At 42.1% G+C, this 26024-nt stretch overlaps 1 protein-coding gene across 1 annotated transcript in view; it reads right to left on the bottom strand.

Annotated features, from left to right (window-relative positions):
* The window catches only part of LOC119266014 (low affinity immunoglobulin gamma Fc region receptor II-like), a 45120-nt gene extending 32674 nt beyond the window's left edge, over positions 1-12446 (bottom strand). The window contains exons 1-2 of the mRNA XM_037547470.1: positions 12393-12446; positions 4725-4757 (exon numbers count right to left, since the gene is read on the bottom strand). Of these exons, the coding sequence (XP_037403367.1) occupies positions 4725-4757; positions 12393-12423 (64 nt within the window). The 5' untranslated portion in view covers positions 12424-12446. The remainder of the gene's footprint in view (positions 1-4724; positions 4758-12392) is intronic.
* Between the last annotated feature and the right edge of the window lie 13578 nt (positions 12447-26024).

Below are 26024 nucleotides of genomic sequence, written 5' to 3' on the forward strand. Positions count from 1 at the left end.
TCAATAATTAATCCTCAAAAGGAAACACACGACATTTAAAATGAATTATAATGGATTAATTGTCTTAAATTGATTTGAATTGAACGTTAAACAAGATGTATTGATCAGACCCAGGGTTGGACTGGGACAAAAAATCGGCCCTGGCATTTGTGGTTTAGACCGGCCCTCATAATTAGCAGAGCACAACCGACTTGTAATTTATGTATGTGGGGTTACAGAGAAGAGCGACATGGAAAAAAACTAAATGAATTAAAACATTATTGGTTAAAGTCACTGGATTCAGTCTTAGCATCATCATATCACAATCACTAATAATATTCTTACCATGTCAATATCCAAACCACTGAATACCAAATATCTCTTTAATCATGGCAACTTAAAAAAAGTAACAGAAATGAAAAATAACTACAACTAAAGACATTTTCACACTTATACTGTTACTTTGTGAAAACGATCAGTCAACAAAACCTGAGAGACAAAGGCTTCCTAAGAGAAAAAAAGAGGGATGAAAGGAGCTGAAATGAAAGGAGCTGAAATGAAAGGAGCTGAAATGAAAGGGAGCTGAAATGAAAGGAGCTGAAATGAAAGGAGCTGTCTCGTGCCAGATTTTGGGAAGTAAGCAATCCCACTAAATACTGATACTAATCAATCGCCATTGCTCATCATTCTCATGTAACAGAGCTGACGTTACCTCCATCACCTCAAAGTCCCTGTGTTGTCCTAACGTTACTACCTGCCTACGTACTACGCCTTCCTGCTCAGTCTGTCCCTCAGCTTCCCTTTCAAAAGCCTGCGTCTCTGGCTGCTCCTCTCAGATTCCTTTATTGATCCCAGGGGGAAATTGCAGTATAATTTAAAACAATATATAGAATTTACCGTATGTATGTGCACCAGATTTAAGTACTCTACACACACAATTGTTGTTATTGCACATATGAACACTCTCCTTGTCTGCTGCTGCTACTGCTGCTGTCTTCACCTACAGAGGACGTGGTGGCTACAGCAGCGAACACGTCTGTGATTTTTACCCATTTTGTAGCATCTACACTGAGACTCTTCCATTTCCCGCTCCCCCTTTCCGCCGCTTCTGCTTCTCCACGCTGCCTCTCCTAACATACGCGCTCAACACTGAACGCAGCGGGAGTTACAGCGGACCACGCAGAGAGAGGGTGGGGCCGCTTTCGTCCTATATCCTGATTGGTTCAGTCCACTGTCTATATTGAAGATGGGCCAATGGGCCGCCGCCTCTAAATTGTGGGCCGGTCTCTTAAAAAAAAAAGGGAAGAAAAAAAACCCAACAGCATCGGCCCCTGAGGACTGTCGGCCCCTGAGGACTGTCGGCCCACCGGGAAAATGCCCGGTACGCCAGATTACCAGTCCAGCCCTGGTCAGACCTTCTGTACAGGACATATTTTGTGCTTTTATTTCCCTTAATTTGTTAAATTCAGCAAATAAACAGTAACTGTGTATTAAAATGTGAGTGTACTTGTTTGTATGTAGGTACTAATGGAAGGTAGGAGTCTCTAATAAACTGGTCAGTCAGTATAAATCTGTTGATTCAAAAGGATTGTACAAATGAACCTTTTGAGCAGACAAATGTAAACATACAGTCTTAGCTGTTGAAATGCTCCTCTTGCATCTGTTTTATTTGACTTAAAAATACTTAAAACAAACATCCCAGCTAGAGAAATGTTAGAGCCATTTATTTTTTGTATTTTAAGTGAAAACATAAATTATAAATTTGGATTTATTTCTTCAATAATATTCGTAGTTTTGGCTTTGGCATTTGGGTAATATACGAATTTAGCAGTGTAATTGCTTTAATGTGATGTAATCTGATTGGCTGCTGAGTTTAGTAAGAAAGGGTGATGAGCAGAAGCCTTGAGCCTAGGAGCATCACAGTCTTTTGACCGTCACGCTGCTTAATTTAGAAGTCAGCATTCATCTTTTGTTTTGTATGATTTTAAGTTCATAGTAAAGATAAAAACCCCAAAGAAAAGTTTTGATTCAAGATCTTTTCATTTCTGATACGGGTCGCGTGTAAAAGAACTTCGAGGTTCAAGGCTAGTGAGTCAGCTCTCTGTACTCACAAAATGTTTTGTTCTTAAACATTCTGAGACTTTTACACACATCTTCTAGTAATGTTTTCAGAGGGAAGTTTTTTTGTTGTTGTTCCTAGTATGTTCCTACATCATCATACAACATAATCTGTGGCCCTGACAACGTCCTTAAAACATCCTCCGAATGTAGCAGTTAAAACGTTACATCTCAGTTAATGTGGAACCTTATAGGAATATTATTTGAAATGGTTAACATCTTTAAAATGTGCTCTGAACATTCGATTAAAAGGTTTTCTTTAAACATTATTAGAACTTATAGATTAGCCAAAGTTATGGGAATGTTCCCTTCAAGCTGGGATGTAGAGCCCCGCTTCACTCCTGTTAGTTTTAGTTTTAGTAGACTGTAATAAATGAAGACTCTCCCAGTCTAAGAATAAATTACATGGTCAGTAGAGATCCTGCCTTGAAACTCTATTAATTCTATATCTGTAAAACTGATCTACAGATTCAGTGATGTCAAATATTCTGTAAAGAGATTAAGATAAACAAACTCACATGACACAGACAGTTTAACAGGTTCACTGGTTTTAGTGCTGTTTGGGTCACTTTGGGTCCATGTTACACAGGTAAATCTGTCATTTGCTGTGGACCTGTGTTCACTTTTCCTTTCAGAGGGCTGAACATTTCCATTCTTATGAGAGTGGAACCAGCTGTTAGTCTGCACAGCACTTTGCCCTCCCTTTATTTCACATTTGACAGTTTCACCTACAACCCCAATTCCAATGAAGTTGGGACGTTGTGTAAAACATAAATAAAAACAGAATATGAGGATTTGAATATCCTATTCAACCTATATTCAATTGAAGACACAACAAAGACAAGATATTTAATGTTCAAATGGATAAACTTTATTGTTTTTTGCAAATATTCACTCATTTTGGATTTGATGCCTGCAACACGTTCCAAAGAAGTTGGGACAGGGGCAACAAAAGACTGGGAAAGTTGAGGAATGCTCAAAAAACACCTGTTTGGAATATTCCACAGGTGAACAGGTTAATTGGAAACAGGTGAGTGTCATGATTGGGTATAAAGGGAGCATCTCTGAAAGGCTCAGTCGTTCACAAGCAAGGATGGGGCGAGGTTCACCACTTTGTGAACAATTGTGTGAGCAAGTAGTCCAACAGTTTAAGAACAACGTTTCTCAACGTGCATTTCATCATCTGCAGTCCATAATATCATCAGAAGATCCAGAGAATCTGGAGAAATCTCTGCAAGTAAGCGGCAAGGCAGAAAACCAACATTGAATGCCCATGACCTTCGATCCCTCAGGCGGCACTGCATTAAAAACCGACATCATTCTGTAACGGATATTATCACATGGGCTCAGGAACACTTCAGAAAACCACTGTCAGTGAACACAGTTTGTCGCTCCATCTACAAGTGCAAGTTAAAACTCTGCCATGCAAAGTGAAAGCCATATATCAACAACACCCAGAAACGCCGCCGGCTTCTCTGGGCCCGAGCTCATCTGAGACGGACTGACGCAAAGTGGAAAAGTGTCCTGTGGTCTGACGAGTCCACATTTCAAATTGCTTTTGGAAATCATGGACGTTGTGTCCTCCGTGCCAAAGAGGAAAAGGACTGTCCGGATTGTTATCAGCGCAAAGTTCAAAAGCCAGCATCTCTGATGGTGTGGGGGTGTGTTAGTGCCCATGGCATGGGTAACTTGCACAACTGTGAAGGCACCATTAATGCTGAAAGGTACATACAGGTTTTGGAGCAACATATGCTGCCATCCAAGCAACGTCTTTTTCAGGGACGTCCTGCTTATTTCAGCAAGACAAGGCCAAGCCACATTCTGCATGTGTTACAACAGCGTGGCTTCGTAGTAAAAGCGTGCAGGTACTAGACTGGCCTGCCTGCAGTCCAGACCTGTCTCCCATTGAAAATGTGTGGCGCATTATGAAGCGCAAAATAGGCAATGGAGACCCCGGACTGTTGAGCAACTGAAGTTGTACATCAAGCAAGAATGGGAAAGAATTCCACCTACAAAGCTTCAACAATTAGTGTCCTCAGTTCCCAAACGCCCAAAACACGTGTTGTTAAAAGGAAAGGTGATGTAACACAGTGGTAAACACGCCCCTGTCCCAACATATTTGGAACATGTTGCAGGCATCAAATTCAAAATGAGTGAATATTTGCAAAAAACAATAAAGTTTATCTGTTTGAACATTAAATATCTTTTGTATATTTTGTCTTTGTAGTGTATTCAGTTGAATATAGGTTGGAAAGGATTTGCAAATAATCGTATTCTGTTTTTATTTATGTTTTATAAATTTATGTCCCAAATCATTGTAATTGGGGTTGTATAAATATTTATTTCTGGTCAAGAGGCTTTTTAATTTTTACCACTGGCTGATCTGTAAGAACACAACAACAAACATTTACCCTTAAAGGAAAGACATCTTTGATCTACACTGATCTACTGAACATCAACATGATCAGCTTAATTTACTCTTATAAAAAATGAAACAAACATATAAACATTATTTCCCTGATTTGAGCCACTTTTTAAATCATCCATTAAAGGAAAGGTTAAAAATGTAAAATAAAATGTTTATGAATGTAAATCAAATAATTCACATATAAACATCAAATATTTACCTGTTTGTCCACTGTGGATGAGGACAGTCAGCACTAAAGCAGAGACAGAAACAGAGGATATGATGCATTAATATGAAAGATTAGCTGTTATCACAGGCAGATTTAATCTGAAAGGGCAGCACAGCAATACAGCCATTCCAACCTTAAACCAGGTGAAACATCTGGAGGTACAGTAACCTTATTGTCTTATATATAATGGCTTGTAAATAAAATCATAATAATTTGAACAATAATGTAGTGTATAGGGGCTACGCTGCTCCTTTGCTTCCTCCCATATTAGTAATGTATTCATGCTGCTTGCGTATAGGTTGGTCAAGTCAGTCCAGCACCTAGTTATATGACTCGGGTGAGAGTAGAAAAAAAGGTTAGGTTGCTCGCTGACCATCGCATGGACGAAGGTTAAAATCCAGCACTCCAAATATGGACGTATTTCAGCTTAGAAACACAGTAATTTCATAATGTTGATGGAGTTTAAAGGTCGTGGGGTCGGCACACACAGTGGTCATTCCTACAGACAGAGATTGTGCTGCAAAGAAGTTCACAAACATCCTGTTTAGTGGATAAATAGTCAGATCAGTGACTTTTCTCAATAAAATATCAATTGTAAAAGATGATGATGATGCATTTGTTTACCGTCAGCAGATTTCTGAATTGTGGTTGTGAAATCATTTCATGCCTGGTGGACCCACCAGGAAATGTGTGTGCAGCACAAGAGCTTTAACTAATATTTTATTTTTAAATATTTATGAGTTTAACACATTGAAATGACGAGGTAAACATAAAATGTTTTCTGTGAAAAGTTTATAGCACATTTTATAGTTTTTGCCCTTTTCCCCCCAAAAATGTTAAACTCAACAAATAAACAGAAACTTTGCAGTAAAATGTGCAGAAAAATGTCATATTTAAGTGTGTTTCTGTAGAGAATGTGTTGACTTTTATTCATTTAGATAATCAATAAAACATGTCATCTGATCTATAAGCACCAAAATGAAAAGCTACATGTTCCGTATCACTCACACCACTCAGATGCAGACACAGCACTGCTGTACACTGACAGACACTCTTCTCAGTGAGAACCCAGTATAATTTCATTCACACAGCTGCTGTTATTTTAGTTCACATTCAATCATTTTCAGAAACACCCCCTTTAATTAATGCCGGTGTCTAAGCACATTCAGACCTACAGTGTCCTAAAATATTGGCACTCCAGGTAAACATGAGCCAAACAGGCTGTAAAACATTCTTTGATCTTTTATTCAAAATATTAACAAACATCAAACCCTTTATTGAAGTACAGTGATTGAAAAAAGAAAATCAGAAAATAAATCATGTTCTTAAATATGTGTGCGCTACAATTACTGGCACCCCTTCATGGCTCGCAATGCTTGACTGGTGTGGTCAGGCTGCAGTTCACAATGGGCCACAGTGGCCAGCTTCGATGATGGCTTGTTGGCGCTGTTTACTTCTGTCTGAAATTCTAAGACTATCTCACAGTTTTCAGAACGAACGATTGTTGGCCAAAAAACTTTGTGAACAAAATGAACTGATGAAACTTGAAAACAGACGCAGCTCAGTTAGACTATTTAACATGCAAACACAGTGAATCTAATAGTTAACAGCACTTCTCTCAAACTGCTGTGAGTGAAAGACAAAAATAAACTGAACAAAGACACGAAAAACACTAGTAACTAAAATCTGCAGATTCCAAGTGCAAAGAGAGAGAGAGAGAGAGAGAGAGAGAGAGAGAGAGAGAGAGCTTTTTTTCCCCCTTTGGACATTATATTTTGTGTGTGTGTGTGCATTAGCCTGCATATCTGCTCAAATTCACCATAGGACATCGTCACATACACAGATTTTTGAACATGGTTGTTTGAGCTGAACATACTTTGAAACTGTAAGGGTCCAGCCTGCACCACCAGCTGCCAGCAGAGGGCGGCAGCAGCAAGGTAGCAAGGTGCCCAGCCTGCACCACCAGCTGCCAGCATAGGGCGGCAGCAGCAAGGTAGCAAGGTGCCCAGCCTGCACCACCAGCTGCCAGCAGAGGGCGACAGCAGCAAGGTGCCCAGCCTGCACCACCAGCTGCAAGCAGAGAGTGATCACAGCAAGGGGCCATAAGTTCGGGGAACTCCAATTCCCAGAAACCCTCGGGCTGATTAGGTCCAACCCGACACACCTGCGGACTCCCTACTTAAGGTTGTGGCAAACAGTAGCTCTTTGTTACACCTTTGTAGATGGGTGACCAGTGCAGTACCCAGCCCAGGTGGTCATTTCAACGATAAAAAAGAAAAGAGGGCTGAAAAAAAAAACTGCCCCAGAACTACAGAAAGAAGAAAAGAGGGCTAAAAAGAATTGTCTGCCCCACAACTACTGAAAATACAAAAGGAGTGTTGAGCTGCTAAATGCTCCAAGCTATAGAAAAGACAACAACTGCAACATAAAGTCTACCTTCCCTTCAAGCTTCCAGCTGAAGTGAATTTTTGGTTTCTCATTCTTTTATTTCACCTTCGTAGTTCAACCTCTGTTTGAGCTGCTTTCAGCGTTTCTTTTGTTTGTCCTTTTCCCGCCTCTTCATTTCCACCACCTTGAGGTGTTTTACCTGTTGTGACCTTCAGTACATCAGTGGTTCAGTACATAGTTGTTTGGGGGGGAAGCTGGTTCTGAGGTGGAAAAGGGGGCAGTTGTGTCCTTGGAGCACTCAGATAATCAGTTGACATCCTGGTGCTTGGAGATTCTTTGTATCTTAAGTCAAATGTTTAACTTTGTCCAGAAAGTTCTGATCAGTTTAAGAATTAAAAGCCAAGTCCTCAATAACCATGTATCCAAATTATTGTCCAGGGCCTTTGGACGAAAAACAGCCCCACTGGATTACAGATCGACCATCACGCTTCACAGTGCAGATGAAAAGTTTCTGCGTGGCTATTTTTTGTATTCACACCGAACTCACCTTTGGTCACCTTGTGGATAAAAAGCTGTAGTTTGGTCTCATCTGACCATAAAACACTTTCCCACTGAAAATTCTAGTAACGTTTGACAAACAGTAGAAGCTTGAGTTTGTTAGTCCTTAACAGCAGAGGCTTTCTTCTAGCAATGCCCCCAAACTACATGTGGTTATATAGGTGGTAGTTTACTGTGGTTTGGGGAAGCTGTGATGGCAAGAACTAAGTGTCGTCTCCAGTTCCCCTTAGTGACCCTTGGAGATTCTTTGTCCATGTCATCCGTTCTCCTCACTTTGCGTGGGGCCAGTATGGCCCTACATCCTCTTCCTGGCAGATTCTTAACATCTCCAGTTGTTTTCTTAATTCTTCTTAATTATTTCCATGATGGTGAATATAGACAACAACTGTTAAGCTATTTTTTTGTAGTCACTTCCTCATTGGTGGAGCTCAACAACATTTTGTTGCACATTGTTGCTGGATTCTGTTTCTCAAAGTGATGGATGACTGTGTTTCACCTCAAGTATATTCCCCAGTGAAACAGGAAGTAGTGGCTGACAATTCTGACAATTGCGCTCTGAAAGTAGCTAAAAAGTAGCAACAAAGTAGTTAACCACTAATTTTTCAGTAACTATCCCAACCCTGCATATACCTCTGCATTTCTACTGTGTGTTTGTAAAGTCTCGGTGTTCTATAACTTCTGAGTTCTCAGCCTTTTTCATGTGTCCGGTTATCGCTGTTCTGTTTTGTCTGATTGTGGATCTGCATCTTTTCCTGCCTGCTTATGTGTTGACCCTCACCTGCTATGACTATGAGTATCAGAATGCCCCTAATGAACTCACTTCACACTTGCACTCTGCCTCAGCCTCTGTTACACAAATAATCTTTGTAATATAATACAGTGATTTATTGGTAAAGTGGGACACTTAATATTGTTCCTCCTCATTTTCCCACTTTTTTCTTTCTAATTACTTACAGCACAGGGATATAAAAGTGTAGCAGAAAGTGTAGAAAAACATTTGTAAAGTTTCCTTATATTTAATTTCTTTTCTCCCACTTTACCATTCGTCAGATTAGCAAAATGAGAGCGAATTTTGTGGCATCCGCATAGAGGAGTTAATTAGTTACTTAATAATTTAATTATTCTCTTAGCCTAGGTCATGTACGCAAATCATTCAAACTAGCAGTGATTAAACCTCTTAACCCCAGCGAATTGTCAAGCTACAGACCCATTTCCAACTTATCATTTATTCCTAAGATTTTAGAAAAAGCTGTAGCCCAGCAACTCTGTTCCTGTCTACATAAGAACATATAAGAAATAATCCAATCTGGTTTTAGGCCCCACCACAGCACAGAGACGGCTCTAGTTAAGATAACAAATGATCTTCTTGCCTCTGATCAAGGCCACTTATCTCTGTTGGTACTGCTCGATCTAACTGCAGCTTTTGACACTAAAGATCATTCTATTCTTTTAGACAGACTACAAAACATGGTGGGAATTAGAGGAATAGGGTTATCCTGGTTCACATCCTACATCACTGACCGTTTCAGTTCATACAATTAAAAAATGCATCATCTAATTATACAAAAGTGAAATATGGAGTTCCACAAGGTTCTGTTTTAGGTCCTCTGTTATTCACATTATACATGTTACCATTAGGCTTAGTTATAAATAGACATGGAATTAGTTTCCACTGCTATGCTGATGATACACTTCTGTACATATCAGCCAAACCAGAAGATAAATCCAGATTAAATAAAATAGAAGATTGTGTAAAAGATATAAGAAACTGGATGCTGCAGAATTTCCTTCTTTTAAACCCAGATAAAACAGAAGTTATCCTTCTTGGTCCAAAGGCTGCTCTGAATAAATGCTCAGATTCATTGTTAAATCTTGCTGACTTCTCTGTAATACCTGGTTCAGTAGCTAAAAACTTTGGTGTGACGATTCAGATCTAACGTTTAATCAACACATAGGTAATATTACAAGGACAGCATTTCTTCACCTCCAAAACATTTAAAAGTTAAGAAGTGCATTATTCTACATCATCTTCTTCTTCTTTCAGCTGCTCCCTTTAGGGGTCGCCACAGCGGATCATCTGCCTCCATCTTGCCCTATCCACTGCCTCCTCTACTTTTACACCAACCATCTCCATGTCCACCTTCACTACATCCAACCCTACATAACTACATAAACCTTCTCTGAGGCCTACCTCTTCTCCTTCTACCCGGCAGCTCCATCTCCTACATTCTTTGACCAATATATCCACTATTCCTCAACCTGGCCTCTCTGGCTTTATCTCCAAGCTGCTCATTTCTAATCTTATCCATCCTTGTCACTCCCAACGAAAATCTCAGCATCTTCATCTCCATCACCTCCAGCTCAGCCTCCTGTCTTTTAGACAGAGCCACAGTCTCCAAACCATACATCATAGCAGGACACACTACTGTCTTGTAAACCTTCCCTTTCACTCTTACAGCTATCCTTCTGTCACACATCAGCCCTGATACCCGTCTCCACCCACTCCATGCTGCCTGCACCCTCTTCTTCACCTCTTTTCTACACTGTCCATTGCTCTGGATGGTTGACCCAAAGATATTTGAAGTCATCCACCTTTACAACCTCTACTCCTTGCATCTTCAACTTTCCACCTGCCTCCCTCTCATTCACACACATGTATTCCGTCTTGTCTCTACTGACCTTCATTCCTCTCCTCTCCAGTGCAAACCTCCACCTCTCCAGATTCTCTTCCACCTGCTCTCTACTCTCACCACAGATTACAATGTCATCTGCAAACATCATGGTCCATGGAGCCTCCTGCCTGACCTCATCTGTCAACCTTTCCATCACCATTGCAAACAAGAAGGGGCTCAAAGCTGATCCCTGATGTAACCCTACCTTCACCTTGAAACCATTTGTCACTCCAACTGCACACCTCACCACTGTCTCACTATCCTCATACATGTCCTGCACCACCCTAACATACTTTTCAGCTACACCTGACTTCCTCATACAGTACCACAGTTCCTCTCTTGGCACCCTATCAAAAGCCTTCTCTAGATCCACAAAGACACAATGTAGCTCCTTCTGACCTTCTCTGTACTTCTCTACCAACACTCTCAACACAAAAATTGCATCTGTGGTACTCTTTCTGGGCATGAAACCAAACTGCTGCTCACTGATCTGAACCTCTCGCCTTAGCCTTGCTTCAACAACTCTTTCCCATACCTTCATGGTGTGGCTCATCAACTTTATACCTCTGTAGTTACTGCAGCTCTGCACATCACCCTTGTTCTTAAAAATGGGGACCAGTACACTGCTTCTCCACTCATCAGGCATCCTCTCACTCTCCAGGATTTTGTTAAACAACCTGGTTAAAAAGTCTACTGCCTTCTCTCCTAAACACCTCCATACCTCCACAGGTATGTCATCTGGACCTACTGCCTTTCCATTCTTCATCCTTTTTAAAGCTGCCCTCACTTCCACCTTACTAATTCTCTGCACTTCCTGATCCACTATCTCTTCCCCTGTTGTCCTCCTCTCTCTCTCTCTCATTCATTAGTTCTTCAAAGTACTCCTTCCATCTACTCAACACTCTCTGTTCACTCACTAGTACATTTCCCTCTCTATCCTTTATCAGCATAACCTGCTGTACATCCTTTCCAGCTCTATCTCTCTGTTTAGCCAAACGATACAAGTCCTTTACTCCTTCTTTACTGTCCAGCCTCTCATACAGTTCATCATAGGCCTGAGCCTTTGCCTTTGCCACCATTCTTTTCGCTATGCGACCAGCCTCACAGTACTCCTGCCTGCTTCCTTCATCTCTCTGGTTTAACATCTGCTAAAAATCATTGCGCAGAGATGGTTTTTCCAACATAATCTTAGTGTACGACACTATTTCTGCTACATGACCACAGTACTGTTAGAATCAGCTGCAGCTATAGTCAATAATGCTGGAGCATCTACTCTTCAGACGTGGAGACAGGTTTGTTTAAAGTGGTGAAAAGATTGAAGCAAATGCTATGAAGCACATTATATAAGCCAGCATCTTTATTTTAATGTGTTTTCACTCATTTTATTGCTTAACATCTTATTTATAGCTTGGTCAGCGATGTAAAGTACAGATGAAGGGGATGAATGGACCGGTCAGATGGGGGAGGGGTGTTTTTGGATTGCTTCAGTTCTCAAATATTTTAATAAAATGCTGTATGACAGAAAATGAAAGAAAAGGTTGATAAAAAGTCACGCAAACTTTAACTTAAGAAAAATTAATGGAACCAAATATGTAATTATGCATCCAATGAATTTGAATGAGGAACACGCATAAGCAAAGGCATTATTAATCAACAATACAAAAGTGAGTGATATGTTTTAAATTTAGTTTTAGGCCATGATTTATTATTTAAAATCATTTAAGAGTCACTCAGACGTGAGCTGTCTATTTTAATTAAATATTAATTTACTAATTAAGGACACACAAATACATGTTCATTGATAATGACCCACAATGCAGAGTAGAGCTCATATCATTTTCTAATAAACATGTTGAAGGACCTCCAACTGAAACTCTCCACACTCTGAATTCAGCATGACAGAAAAGCTTGTAAACCATCTGAACTACATACAGTTACTGAATCACACAGAAGCTGATCATCTCAGAGCCCTCAGACTGAATATTAACAACTTCATACAGCAGCTCTCACTCTAATGAAGACATAGAGAACATTTACTCACAGAGTATCACAGAGAGAGACCTGAACTCCATACTGTCCCCGTAATGACTGACTGACTGACTGAGCAGTGCGTTCAACAATAAACTTCCTGTGTTCTTACACTCACAGCACACATCACAGAGAGAGAGAGACAGAAAACAATACAATTCAGGAAAACTGAAAGGAAAAACTCCTGAGTGTCAACATCTGCACATATCAAACCTGTAGGATCAGAACTCAAAACATTTGTTAAATATTACTCTGACCTTCCGAGCTATAGTGAATAAGTATCTGCCTCATAATTCTCTTCTGTTTTTGCAGATTTGTCACTACATGGTTTCAGATCCTCAGCATTTCATTTATTGAGGGAAGTAAGTTTTGTAACATCTATATTAACGATGTGTAATTGTTCCCTAATCTTAATAAGCTAATTTATCACCAACAACTGCAACCAAACCCTTATAAGTGGAAGTCTCTCACATCACTATGGAGGAAATTTCACCCACACTTCTTTGCAGAATTTCTTTAATTCAGACATATTGGAGGGCTTTTGGGCCCTTTTTTAAGGTCCTCTCATAGCATCTCAATGGAGTTCAATGCCGTTGTGCATTGGTTTATTATCTTGTTGCATACACCTACACTATATTTCTAAAATTATTTGCTCGTCTGCCTTCACACGCATAAAAAACTGAGTGAGATCCCATTCTTAATCCATATGGTTTAATATGATGTCGGCCCACCCTTTGCAGCTATAACAGCTTCAGCTCTTCTGGGAAGGCTTTCCATAAGTTTTAGGAGGGTATTTATGGGAATTTTTGACCATTCTTCCAGAAGCGCATTTGTGAGGTCAGACGCTGATGTTGGACGAGAAGGCCTGGCTCACAGTCTCTGCTATAATTCATCCCAAAGGTGTTCTGTCGGGTTGAGATAAGGACTCTGTGCAGGCCAGTCAAGCTCTTCCACACCAAACTCGCTCATCCAAGTCTTTATGGACCTGCTTTGTGCACTGGTGCGCAGTCATGTTGGAACAGGAAGGGGCCGTCCCCAAACAGTTCCCACAAAGTTGTGAACAGGAAATTGTCCAAAATCTCTTGGTGCTGAAGTATTAAGAGCTCCTTTCACTGGAACTCAGGGGACGAGCCCAACTCCTGAAAAACAGCCCCACACCATAATCCCCCCTCCACCAAACTTTACACTTGGTACAATGCAGTCACACAATTACTGTTCTCCTGGCATCTGAAGATCACATGAAGTTTGGAGGTCTGTAGTGATTCACTCTGCAGAACGTTGGTGACCTGCGCACACTATGCACCTCAGCATTCGCTGACCCCCTGCTGTCATTTTACATGGCTTACAACTTTGTGGCTGAGTTGCTGTTGTTCCCAGTCACTTTCACTTTTTATAATACCACTGACAGTTGACTGTGGAATATTTAGTAGTGAGGAAATTTCACAACTGGACTTGTTGCACACATGGCATCCTATCACGGTACCATGCTGGAATTCACTGAGCTCCTAAGAGCGACAGATTCTTTCACAAATGTTTGTAGAAGCAGTCTGCAGGCTTAGGTGCTTGGTTTTATACACCTGTGGCCATGGAAGTGACTGGAACACCTGAATTCAATGATTTGGAATGGTGAGTGAATACTTTTGGAAATACAGTGTATTTATGCTTGAGCTTTCAACTTGGATGAAAATTTCTTATCTTAATTAACATTTTTTGCTTTGCTTTTTGCTGACCTTATCTGACGTTTTTTTATTTCTTAGATATTCTTTTTGGTTCTTCTGTGATTTCCTGGATGAGTTGCTGCTGTGCCCACTTAGGCCTTCCTTTGAAAATTCATCACTGTTCCATGTTTTCTCTATTTGGGAATAATGGCTGTCACTGTGGCATAACACTTTTTAGACTTATACATTTTGATAAGTCATCTTTATTTTGGAATTTCTTTTCACTGTGGCACAGTGTGCTGCTTGTTGAGATCTTTTGGCCTATTTTACAGAGCTGGAATGGTTCTGTTTAAATGATGTTTGGATTCAACAGGGGTGGCAGAAATAAACCTTGTGTGTGTCCAAATGATCAACTTTAGTAACTAAATGGGGAAAATGCTTTTTCATGTAGGGCCAGATGGTGCTGAATAACTATTTGCCTTTAGTAAGTGAAAAGATCAGGTAATACTTTTATTTTTACGTTTACAATTCTTCATTGATTTGTGTTTTCAATGATTTTACCAGATTAAATGATCTTTTAAGGTGTTACCATCTTTTATGGTATTAACCTTGTTTTTAAAAAAAGAGCTACCAGACCCAGACAATGAAATGTATGAAACACTGAAAGAACACACACTATAGAGGGTCATCACATGCTGTTTAAGATGTCATTGGATCAGTGCAGATTATGGATCCGATACTTTACATTAAATACCAGCCATTTAAGGGACATCTTTGTGTAGAACTTTCAAACAGAATCATCTACAGTCCTGAAACCATGTGCATCCAAATATGGTAACAGATTTGAAAAAGGAAGTGCAGAGAGAGCTTCATCTATTTCTGTATGTGATGCTAAACATAACTGATGTTAAAGATGTTACTGATTAGCATGCAAGCAGTCAGTAAGCATGTTGCGTTAATGGGGTTTAAGTGCAGATCATCAGTTCTGATGTTAGAGGTAGTGAGAGGCCTGATATCAGATTTAACCCCTTCTGTGCTGCTCTGGACTCAAGCTGGAAGGTGCACATGTGTGATTTACTGCATGGTGTGATTGTGTGAGTGCGGCTCTGTGGGTTGTGCGTCTATTTTGATTTACAGTTTGCTTTCCAGTGTGTCTTCTGTTATTATTTCTATTTTGTTGTTATTTCAGTCTATTTTTTAATTGAGATTAAATTAAGTTTAAAAAAAAAACGAGCTCAGTTGAGGCCCACTGTCGTCATGGAGCTTTCTGCATCACTGAGTTTCGAATCCTCAGTAGCTGAAGATGTCATTGCCACTATTTAACTGAAACACAATAAGTCAGACCACAATCCTCTAAATAACTCCTCTCTGCCCTCAATGTGCAAACCTCTTGTGGGTCTCTTTAATGTGGAGCCACTCTCTCTGGAGCCACTTTAATGTGGTTCATCTTCCTGCTTCAAGCTCAGTTCACACAAATTCTCCTAGGGTCTGTCTGGTCACTTCATGATATATCATTGTAACCCTGTTAAAATAAGCGCTCTATAGCTGAGCCATTCTATAGAGCATGTGCGTTTACCCCTCCCACCTCTCTCCCTCTCTCTACTCACCACCCCCCAATGTGGGAGTGCTGTTTCAGAGCTGATGGCGAGTTGAAAATTTTGTGAGCAGTAATTGAAGACGCTGTTAAATTGTAAATTGTATAAAAATCCCCATTTCAGTGTTATTTTGCCCTGAGTTGGATAAACTCTCATCATTGGCTGCTCATTTGTGGAGAGAAAACTCCACTGAGTTCAGATAGTGCTGTTTAATGAGGGGTTATGTGTAAATAAGTGTATATTTCCATGTTGTAAAAGGTTTAAAATGTTGATAAGTGAGTTAGTTATTAAAACAGTCGGAGCATAAATGTGTGAGATATAAAGTTAGCTACCTTGGTCAAGAGCGCAAGAGTTTTATTTGACGGGAAAAGTAAATGAACTTCCACAGATCCACCATGGCGAGCCACCCGAATCTACACTTCCCAGAGTACACTCGAAACACACACACGAAACTTTAGTCTACCCGGGTAGTGAAGATCTGGACACACATTTCTGACACTTTGAGATGATATCACACAAAAAAGAAAGAGGAGAAGAAAAAAAAACATTGACTGTAAGAAAAGGAAGAAAATTGTTGGTTCTCATTTCAAGTTGACAGACACCGTTACGCTGTTAAACTGAGGTGAATACCTGATATGTTACTGGCACCACTGAAGATTTATTATTTTTTAATGCTGAATCTGAGTTGACTACTGTGTGTGTGTACTATTGTAGTTTTTCTGCATCTGAACTTGTGCTTTGTGTCAATGATTCAGGGAGTTGTTATTATTTTTCTTATCTGAATACAGTCCATTGAACTAATAACTCATTTACACCCTGTGTATATATTATACTCTGTATATAAATATTACACTCTGTAATATTTCATTTAGGTTTTTTGTTTGTTCTTTTCTTAAGCTATCCACACACATTCACACACACAGAAAGAAGTCACATCATTTTCGTAAATAAATACATGATTGTATTTCAAACCCTGTACACTCTGGTCCGTTGCATCTCTGTCCAAGCCCTCCTTGGCCTACCTAGCAAGATATTGATACTGGTCCAAACCCCTGAAGAACCCCAATCTACGGTTGACACATTCCTCATAGTGAATACTACTGTGGTATAATGAATAACACAGACTGTAAGTTAGCTGACGTAGCTGCTGCGTTACCCGTACGTGTGCTACATCATGAGTACATTTAAGCAGAAACTTTAGTTTCAGTCGTGCAACCATGTAAAATTTCAAAAAGTGCAGAACACTTTTTTGTTATTTTGAGTATAGAAACAACCACAAGTTGCTGAAGCTTTAATTTGGCAAATATAAGATGCTTCTTCTGTTTATTTCTGTGAGTCAGCAGGATTTTGGGGCGGAGTGCACTCTGCTGGGGACCTCGTTAGGATTATGTAGAGTGTACACTGCTACACTGACACCAGGACTAAATGTCATGAAGTGTGATCAGTACAGCGATCCTGAGATTTTGAAAGTTGTGTAGTGTCCACTTGACACATTGACTAAACTCTCCTGAGCTTGTTCTGCTGAAACCGTGTATTGGCTGTACACAGTACTACAGACGACAGCTCAGTGTTAATAGGCAGTGAGTTTTTCTTTGTTTTGTTTGGAGTGTCTGTTTGAACATGGACAGATACTAATGTTTTTACTTTACTTTTTACTTTTGATAAAAGCTAAACACTGTGAAAAGTACTGTGTTACTAAAGTGACAAACAGAGCACGAGGCCTTTTAGCACCTCCTCCACTGATCAAACCCACAAAGCTGAAGCAAAATATACAGAAACCACGATGACCATTTTAATGGTTTAATGGTTGGAAAGATTGACATGGTCAAAACACACTGTTTGTTCAAGAACAGAAAAGATGTTTAACTTTATCAGAAATTATGTTAAATATAATGTTAAACATTAGGGTATTTTAATATTAATAACTAATCATTTTGATAGAAGTCTTTTTGTCAGATTAGTCTAGACTTAGTTCAGTCTAATACCTTGTACTAACCCCACATATTCCCACAGTCCAGTAAATTAGTCTCCTGTAAGTATCAGGTTCATATAAATGTGTTTATGGAGTACAGCTCTTCTTACCTCTTTTGATTGTCTTATACAAGTAAGTAAAGTAATATAAACTGCATTATATTAAACAACAAATTGCACATATATGCTATGTGTGTTTATATGTAGATTACATACTAATGCTTTTTAATTAGTGATGAAAGGCCAGATTCACTGTTTTCAGGTTTCATCACTGCTGTGTATGATGACAGTAGCTTTCTGGGTGGTGCTGATTTGGTTCTATTGATATGACTTTGATTTGACTGTGTTTCTGAAGTGACAAGCAGAGCACAAGGCCAGCACTAATTCCACTGGTCAGACCCATTTTGGAGATACACTTGTTATATATGTTTTGTTACTGTCTGAAAGCAGAGGTGGAAACAAATCAAGGGGAATGATACCAGGGTCAGCTTAGTAGGTGTGGGGTGGAGGGCTGTAGATTAAGGATAGCACTGATATTTTCAGATATCTCTTGTTTTATACTGTGAGTACAGTGCAGTTTGTTGTATGCTTATATGTAAAGCACAGTATAATCTCTATGCAGTTATACAGTCATTAAACTTTATCAAACCAGTTTCTCTAGGCTGACTGTGCTGTCATTAGCTGTATATGCAAACTCTAATTCTGATTTTACTTTCTTACTTTGTTCAGTCTTATTTTATAAATGTTATGCTTCAAGTTGGTGCTGTATGTTGACTATTACTTCTTGACCTCATTTCCTCACTGGTCAAACCAGGTCCTCCAAACCAGGTCTATACAGTCCTGCAACAGTAAATGGAGAAAGAGTCTATAACCCTCTGGTATATTTTTCTATAGGCTAAAACAAAAATGAGTCCTGATGTAAACTGTAACTAAGACCCCTGTATCACCTACACCTTCACTTTCTAACAGTCTGCGTTCAACAGCCAAAGTCTCTCACCTTCCACTCCAGCATTATCAAGTCCCACAAGCAGACGCTCTAATTTGTTGTACACTGCCACCTGCTGTTTATCCTGTGTGCTGCTTAGACATTCATGTTTAAAGTATGAGGATCAGTGAGGGACGTCAGAGTAACAGACATCCACTCTTCTAGGATTTCTGTATATTATACAGTTTATTATACAGCATATCATAGTGAACTGAAGCTCCTCAGTGGGGGTTTGTTAGCACTGATATGTATCATCAGAGTGAGGTTAACAATAAACTAACAAACTATTTGTGTTGACCTCCAAAATGGCACCACAGTCGACGACACTGGTTGGGAGCTCCGTCCACCCTACTTATCTGACTGTTACCTCACTTGTCCCTTTCTTTGCCACTATACAGCCTTTAACTGCCCTCAGCACTTTAACTTAAGACACATACTTTGCACGTCGTAAGGTTTACAGGTATGACTGTGTGTGTGTGTGTGTGTGTGTGTGTGTGTGTGTGTGTGTGAGTGATGGTAGAACATGTTTTATTTAATTTTATTCACTACATGTAAATGTTTGTCTGATACTGTGCACTGTGAGCTCCTGTAACCAAAACTGAATTCCTTGTGTGTGTAAGCTACCTGGCCGATAAAGTTTGATCCTGATGCCCCATTGGTGCCCATCACAGAGGCATTGCATAGCGCCATCTCTTGGCCAGAGTCTCCTGTTCATCTCTCTGTAGTTTTGAATGGACTCAATGTGCTCATCACTGAAGCTCTTGATGTTTTGATCCAGTGTAGATGTTTATTTAGTTCAAGTATTTATAAAGATAATATATAATATCTTAGCGTATAAATATGGCAGGAAACACTGATGGGCCTGTAAAGAGCAGCTGACTTCCTGTAGGAAGAGGAAGGGCTTTCTTCATGAAAAGCACAGGAAATGCAGAAAGAGGCTCCCGTCGTCTGAGCACAGGTTCAACCTGGTTTCTGTTCAGTCTGTTTGAGATACTCAAGTTTTTGTCAGTCAGTCTTCACCTGTGAGCTCCACCTGTGAGATTATTATGTGGTTTGTGGAGCTCCTGAGGGCCGCATGACACTATTCAAATCCACTAAAAAACAGGAAATAAAAAGCTGTAAATGCATCAGCTGTGGAGACGGAACTGGAGACGGAACTGATTTTTGACTGAAGCTGCTCTGATGTGTCCAGTATGAAGGTTTACAGTCCATCAGTGATCTCTGAAAGCTCTGCTGATTCACACAGAAATGAAGAGAATTAGTGCAAAATAATGTTTTAAAAAATTCCAGTTATTAAACAATATTTTAAGTAATGTCACGTGATTCACCTGAAACTGATGCTCCATCAGATCCTGATCTTCACCTCACGACTAGTGATGGGATTTTTGGCTCTATTTTGAGATGCGGCTCTAATGGCTCTTCTTACTGTGGAGAGCCGGCTCTTTCGGCTCCCCATATATATATTTTTACATTATTAATTAATTAATTAATAGCTTAAACCTAATTTTATAACATTGTTTCATTATTGACATTGTTAAGCACTTGTGATGAGAAAAACGTCAGCACAAAAAGTATCACAAAATAGCACCACTTCCACAAAAAGGCTGGGGTGTAGGAATGGGGGCAGACGTTGTGGCAGCTGAAGAAGCAGTTAGAGTTGATATTATTGCACCTGAAGAAGTAGTTGCAGTTGATGCACTTGCACTGTCAGAAGGTTCCCTTTCTGGTCTCGACTCCTCCAGCAATACTGATGAGTGCGATGTCCTCATGTGCCTGTGCAAGTTGTTTGTCGAGCCTGCTCTATATGAAATGCTGACTTTGCACAGTCTGCACTCTGCCCTGGAGCTCGACGTTGCATTAAAATGAGTCCAAATCTTGCTACGTTTTCTGTCACTCATTTTCACACCTAGGCCTATTGTGTTCTCACACAGACGCCCCTTCTTTCTGCCGTGCTTCTTGACCGCTGTATGTGAGTACAGCTTGGCCAATTGCCTGCCGTTTCCACAAAAAAGTGGAGATAAACTTTTTTTTCAGTGTTTTCCCACCACATTAATTGAAAGCTGCGTGTGATTGGTCAGATGTGTGGAGCACACGCTTGACATGCGGGCAGTGGAGACATTAAGGCACCGACTGAGGAAAAAAACCTCTCCGCTCTGTAGCGCTGGCAGAAGCAGAGCCAGACGCGCAAGGAGAGGGAGACGGGGGCGGGGGGGAAAGACAGCGAGGCACCGAAGGACAAAAAAAAAAACGACGTTGGAAAAAAACTGTCGGCTCTGTGGCTCTTGCAGAGCACAAGCGCAACGACAGGGAGGCGGAGAGACAGCGAGATACTGAAGGAAAAAAACGGCTCCCAAATAGGATCTTAAAACGGCTCCCATTGTGGAGCCGGTTCCAATCGTTCACTTCAAAGAGCTCTTAGATCCGGATCGTTCGCGAACGACACATCACTATCACTTATAAAGTGAAGCAGCTGTGAGCAGTACGCATCGTGTCTTGTTTGCTCTAAAGCTAATTCTCTATCATTCCCCCTCTCAGGTACGAAATATATGTAGAAAATTGTGAGTTTGATGTTTAAAGAAGGATTTTGTTTGTTAAATCCTGTTTAACTGTGGTTTAGTAGCGAATTTATCAACTTTATGTGGCGTTTCTAAACTGCAAGTGACTACCTTAGTCCATTGACCTGATGCTCTGACAAAAGCTCGAAGAGAAAAAAAATAAGCTACCAAACCTCATTCTAAGGAGTTCTATGCTCATTTAACAAGGGATTTCTGTAAAGACTAAGTTTATTCATTTTTCACTGTTCATACTGTATGGAAACTACTTATATGTTCTTTAGTAACTTTGTATTGAGCGATACATCTGGAGTGTGTAGAGTTAAAGGACTAAGCAGCTCAGCTAGACACTGCAAATGTGCCTGTCATTTATCGTTAAGCCTGTGGTGATGTATAAATTTGCTGCTATGGTTTGTGTTCAAAATGTGTCTGCTATGATTTAGATAGGGGTATGTGGAGTTTACTAGCTTTAAGTACCGAGTTAATAAGGTACTACTGTTCTGTGTAAGTGGAAGTTGTGGGGAATATGGGGAAAATATTGAAAATGTGTTACTTGTGATTATGCTAAGCCAGAAGTGAGTAACAGTACAATGAATGTATATTGAGAGGACCGTTTAGGAGCTTCTGCATTTAATTTATGTATTTCTTTCCTTTTGAAAACTGTGAAGTGAACTATTTTGTTATGGTTGTCAAACATATGTTAGCTCATGAACAGTGTATGCTTTTCTACTGCTATGAAGCGAGTTTAATGTAATGAATGCTAGTTCTATGCATGGTATCACATGGCTTATAAAGTGAAGCAGCTGTGAGCAGTACCATCGTGTCTTGTTTGCTCTAAAGCATTCATTTTTCTCTATCATTCCCCCTCTCAGGGGCGTAACACACACAGCTACCAAGTAATGGACGTCTTGTTTATATGTGTAGAAAAAATGCCTCATCTGCTATTAAACTCAAACAATTGCCTCGTGTGACTTCATTATAATGTCTAAATCAACGGATTACAGCTGTAGCTAATCTCCTGAATGGCTTTAAGAGCAGATGGTGTCTCTGCAGGCTGAACTTCACAGCCTGAGTTAACAAAACCACTGTAGTGCTCCTAGCACTGGCGGCATAATTCACTTTCTTATGTGTTCTGTTGTGTGTTCTGTTGTTGGTTCATCATCTTTATTGCTATGATTCACGTTATAGTTGCGATCCCTTTAAGAGTGCCGCACGTTTTGTCGTGCAGGGCGCGAGGTTAAGTTTCGTTTTTGAGTAATAAACGTGACTCTACGAGTCTTAATGTGAGAAGTTTTCGGCTCGTTTTTCCGCCAAAAGGGCGAACTTCCACACTGGTGACCCCGACGTTTGTTTACTGGACGTTTCCAGATCGCCATGACCGCCAACGCTGTGTCTCTCAAGCTCCCGGAATTCTGGGAATCTTCTGCTTCAGCCTGGTTCGCTCAGACTGAGGCACAGTTCGCCTTGCGTCAGATCACCGCTGACGAAACTAAATACTACTACGTGGTGTCTGCCCTCGGAAATTCTACGGCATCGAGAGTGGTGAGCCTACTTAAACGTCCCCCTCTGACAAGAAAGTATGAAACCCTGAAGGAACACTTACTGAAAACATTCGAACTGTCTGACACTGAGAGGGCCAGTAGGCTTTTCTCTCTTCAGGGGCTCGGTGACAGCAAGCCCTCAGAGCTAATGGACCGAATGCTCGATCTGCTTGGTGACAACAAGCCAGGTTTCCTTTTCCTCCACCTTTTCCTGCGCCAACTGCCTGCCCATGTGAGAGCTGCGTTGGCCAACACTGCCAGCACTGATTGCAGAGAACTGGCTGCTGAGGCTGACGGGTGTTTCCTGGCTAGTCAGCAGCCCTGCGCAGCTGCCCTTCTCCCTGCTGGTGCTGTATCTGAGGTTCCGGATGATCACATGCTCATCGCGGTAGCGGCCCCGCATCAGCAGCGGTCATCAGGTGTGTGCTACTACCATGCTAGGTTTGGCCCCAAGGCCAAGCAATGCCGCTCTCCGTGCAGCTTCGGTGGAGTGGGGAAACGCCAAGGCCGGCACTCACTAGTGGCCGTGAGCGTCGGCCATGCGGGCAGGCTGCTCTTCATCCGCGACTCCATCTCCGGCCGGCGCTTCCTCTGCGACACAGGGGCACAGCGGAGTGTACTGCCTGCTTCACAAGTGGATGTGGTAGCTGACACCCACGGCCCCCCAGTGGATCGCCGTCACTTTTTGTTCTTATGCATGTGCACTCAGCGACTCTGATGCAGTACACCTCTCCAGCCTGCTCTCTGTCACGGACAGTTTCCAGCGACTGCTAGCTGAGTTTCCAGCACTCATGCAGCCCACTTTCTCGTCTTCCACAGCCAAACATGGTGTGGCTCAAACTTTCTAGCGGCTCATGGACTCTGTGTTACGGGATCTGCCTTTCTTATTCGTGTACCTCGATGACATCCTGGTGGCCAGTTCATCACCTTCAGAGCACCTTTTGCACCTTCGCACTCTGTTTGAGCGACTCACTGAGCACGGGCTCATCATCAATCCAGCCAAGTGCGAGTTCGGCCTGTCCACCATAGACTTTCTTGGGCACAGAGTCACGCAGGACGGGGTCGTTCCGCTTCCATCAAAAGTGGAGGCCATCACCACTTTTCCACGCCCAGTCACCGTCAGAGCCTTACAGGAGTTCCTAGGCATGGTTAATTTCTACCACCGTTTTCTCCCCAGAGCCGCCCAAACTATGCAACCCTTGTACGAGGCTCTGAAAGGCTGCAAGCCTAAACACACTGTGGACTGGAGCCCGGACAGAGACAAGGCTTTTGTGGACGCTAAGGCAGCCCTGGCTAAGGCCGCCATGTTGGCCCACCCCGCCTCCTCTGCCCCAGTCGCACTTACCACGGACGCCTTGGACTATGCGGTCGGTGCGGTTTACGAGCAGCGGGTGGGTAATGCTTGTCAGCCTCTCGCCTTTTTCAGCAGCCAGTTGCGTCCCAGTGAACGGAAGTATAGCACCTTCGACCGGGAGCTACTTGGTGTGTGCCTCGCCATCCGACACTTTCGTTTCCTGCTTGGGGGATGCCAGTTCACCATTTTTGTGGACCACAAACCTCTCACTTTCGCCATGTCCAAGGTCACTCAGCCATGGTCTGGCAGGCAACAGAGGCAGCTGACCTACATTTCGGAGTTCACGACGGACATGGCGCACCTTTCTGGGAAGCACAACTGTGTCGCAGACTGCCTCTCCCGTGCTGTTGTGGGGGGGGGTCCACCTCGGCCTGGACTATGGCAGAATGGCAGCAGAGCGGACGTGCAGGCTTGCCGTTCATCCACTTCTGGGCTGCGGCTGCAAGATGTGACGTTCGACAATGCTGGCACCACTCTGCTTTGCGACGTCTCCATGGGCTCTCCTAGGCCTGTTGTGCCTGCGAAGTGGAGGCAGCCTGTTTTTGACGCCATCCATGGCCTCTCACACCCCGGAACCAAGGCCTCACAACGGCTGGTGGCCGCCAAGTTTGTGTGGCACAGACTTAAAAAGGACATGAGGGCCTGGGCGAACACCTGTGTGGAGTGCCAACGTGCCAAAATACACCGCCACACCAAAGCACCACTGGAACAGTTTCCAGTGCCGGAACGACGTTTCGACCACGTCAACATCGACCTGGTTGGCCCACTTCCACCCTCACAGGGTTTCTCTTATGTGCTCACCATGGTCGATAGGACCACACGGTGGGCAGAGGCCATTCCACTGTCTTCCATAACATCAGCTGATGTGGCACGGGCATTTATTGGTACCTGGGTGTCCCGTTTTTGGCACCCCATCAGACATTTCCTCAGACCGTGGTGTTCAGTTTACCTCTGAACTTTGGAATGCTGTTGCAGGGAGCTTGGGAGTTAAACTCCACCGCACCACGGCCTACCACCCTCAGAGTAATGGCCTCTGTGAACGTTTTCACAGATCTCTGAAAGCCTCCCTGCGTGCCAGCCTGAAGGACAACTCCTGGGTTGACAAGCTCCCTTGGGTCATGCTGGGCATCAGGACAGCACCTAAGGAGGACCTACAGGCCTCCTCGGCTGAGTTGGTCTATGGTCAGCCACTACGGGTCCCCGGAGATTTTGTCCCCAGTGCCACAACCCCTTGGTCGGCCACACTCCAGCGCTCCAGCCTGTTTCATTTTCGAGTAATAAACGTGACTCTATGAGTCTTAATGTGAGAAGTTTTCGGCTCGTTTTTCCGCCAAAAGGGCGAACTTCCACACCACCTCAATGATGAGAGTGCTGATCTAGAACCAGTGTTTGTGATTATGATCATCATAAATGCAGATGATTTGAATCTGAGATCAGTCTCTAACTCAGAACTGCTTTGTGAACACCAATCTTGCTAAAGTTGAGGAGAGAGAGGATGTTGTTCTGGACTGGTTTTCTCAAAAGCACCTTAAAAGAAAGATGATTCTTAAATGGTAGAGCGAACATCACACTGAACACTCTCTCTCTCCTAGACTGGGTTGATCCTAACACACAGATGTTTTTGTGAAACTGAGTATCCCAGTGTCAGGATGGCCCAGTGGCGCAGGGGGTAGTGCTGTCGCTTCAGAGCGAGAAGGGCCTGGGTTTGCTTAGGTGGGGCGACTGCAGTCCTATCTGTATTGAGTTTGCATGTTCTCCCTGTGTCTGCACGGGTTTCTTTCAGGTTGTCTGGTTTCCTCCCACAGGCCAAAGACATGCAGCCAGGCCAACTGGACATGCTAAATTGCCCCTAGATGTGTATGTCAGTGTTTCTGCCCTGTGATCACCCAGTGACTGCTGGGATAGGCTCCAGCACCCACCCCGACCCAGAAGGATCAGCGTGTTCTCCCTGTGTCTGTGTGGGTTTCCTCCCACAGTTCAAGAGATACT

This window comes from Pygocentrus nattereri, chromosome 2, assembly GCF_015220715.1.
Source record: "Pygocentrus nattereri isolate fPygNat1 chromosome 2, fPygNat1.pri, whole genome shotgun sequence".
NCBI lineage: Eukaryota > Metazoa > Chordata > Actinopteri > Characiformes > Serrasalmidae > Pygocentrus > Pygocentrus nattereri.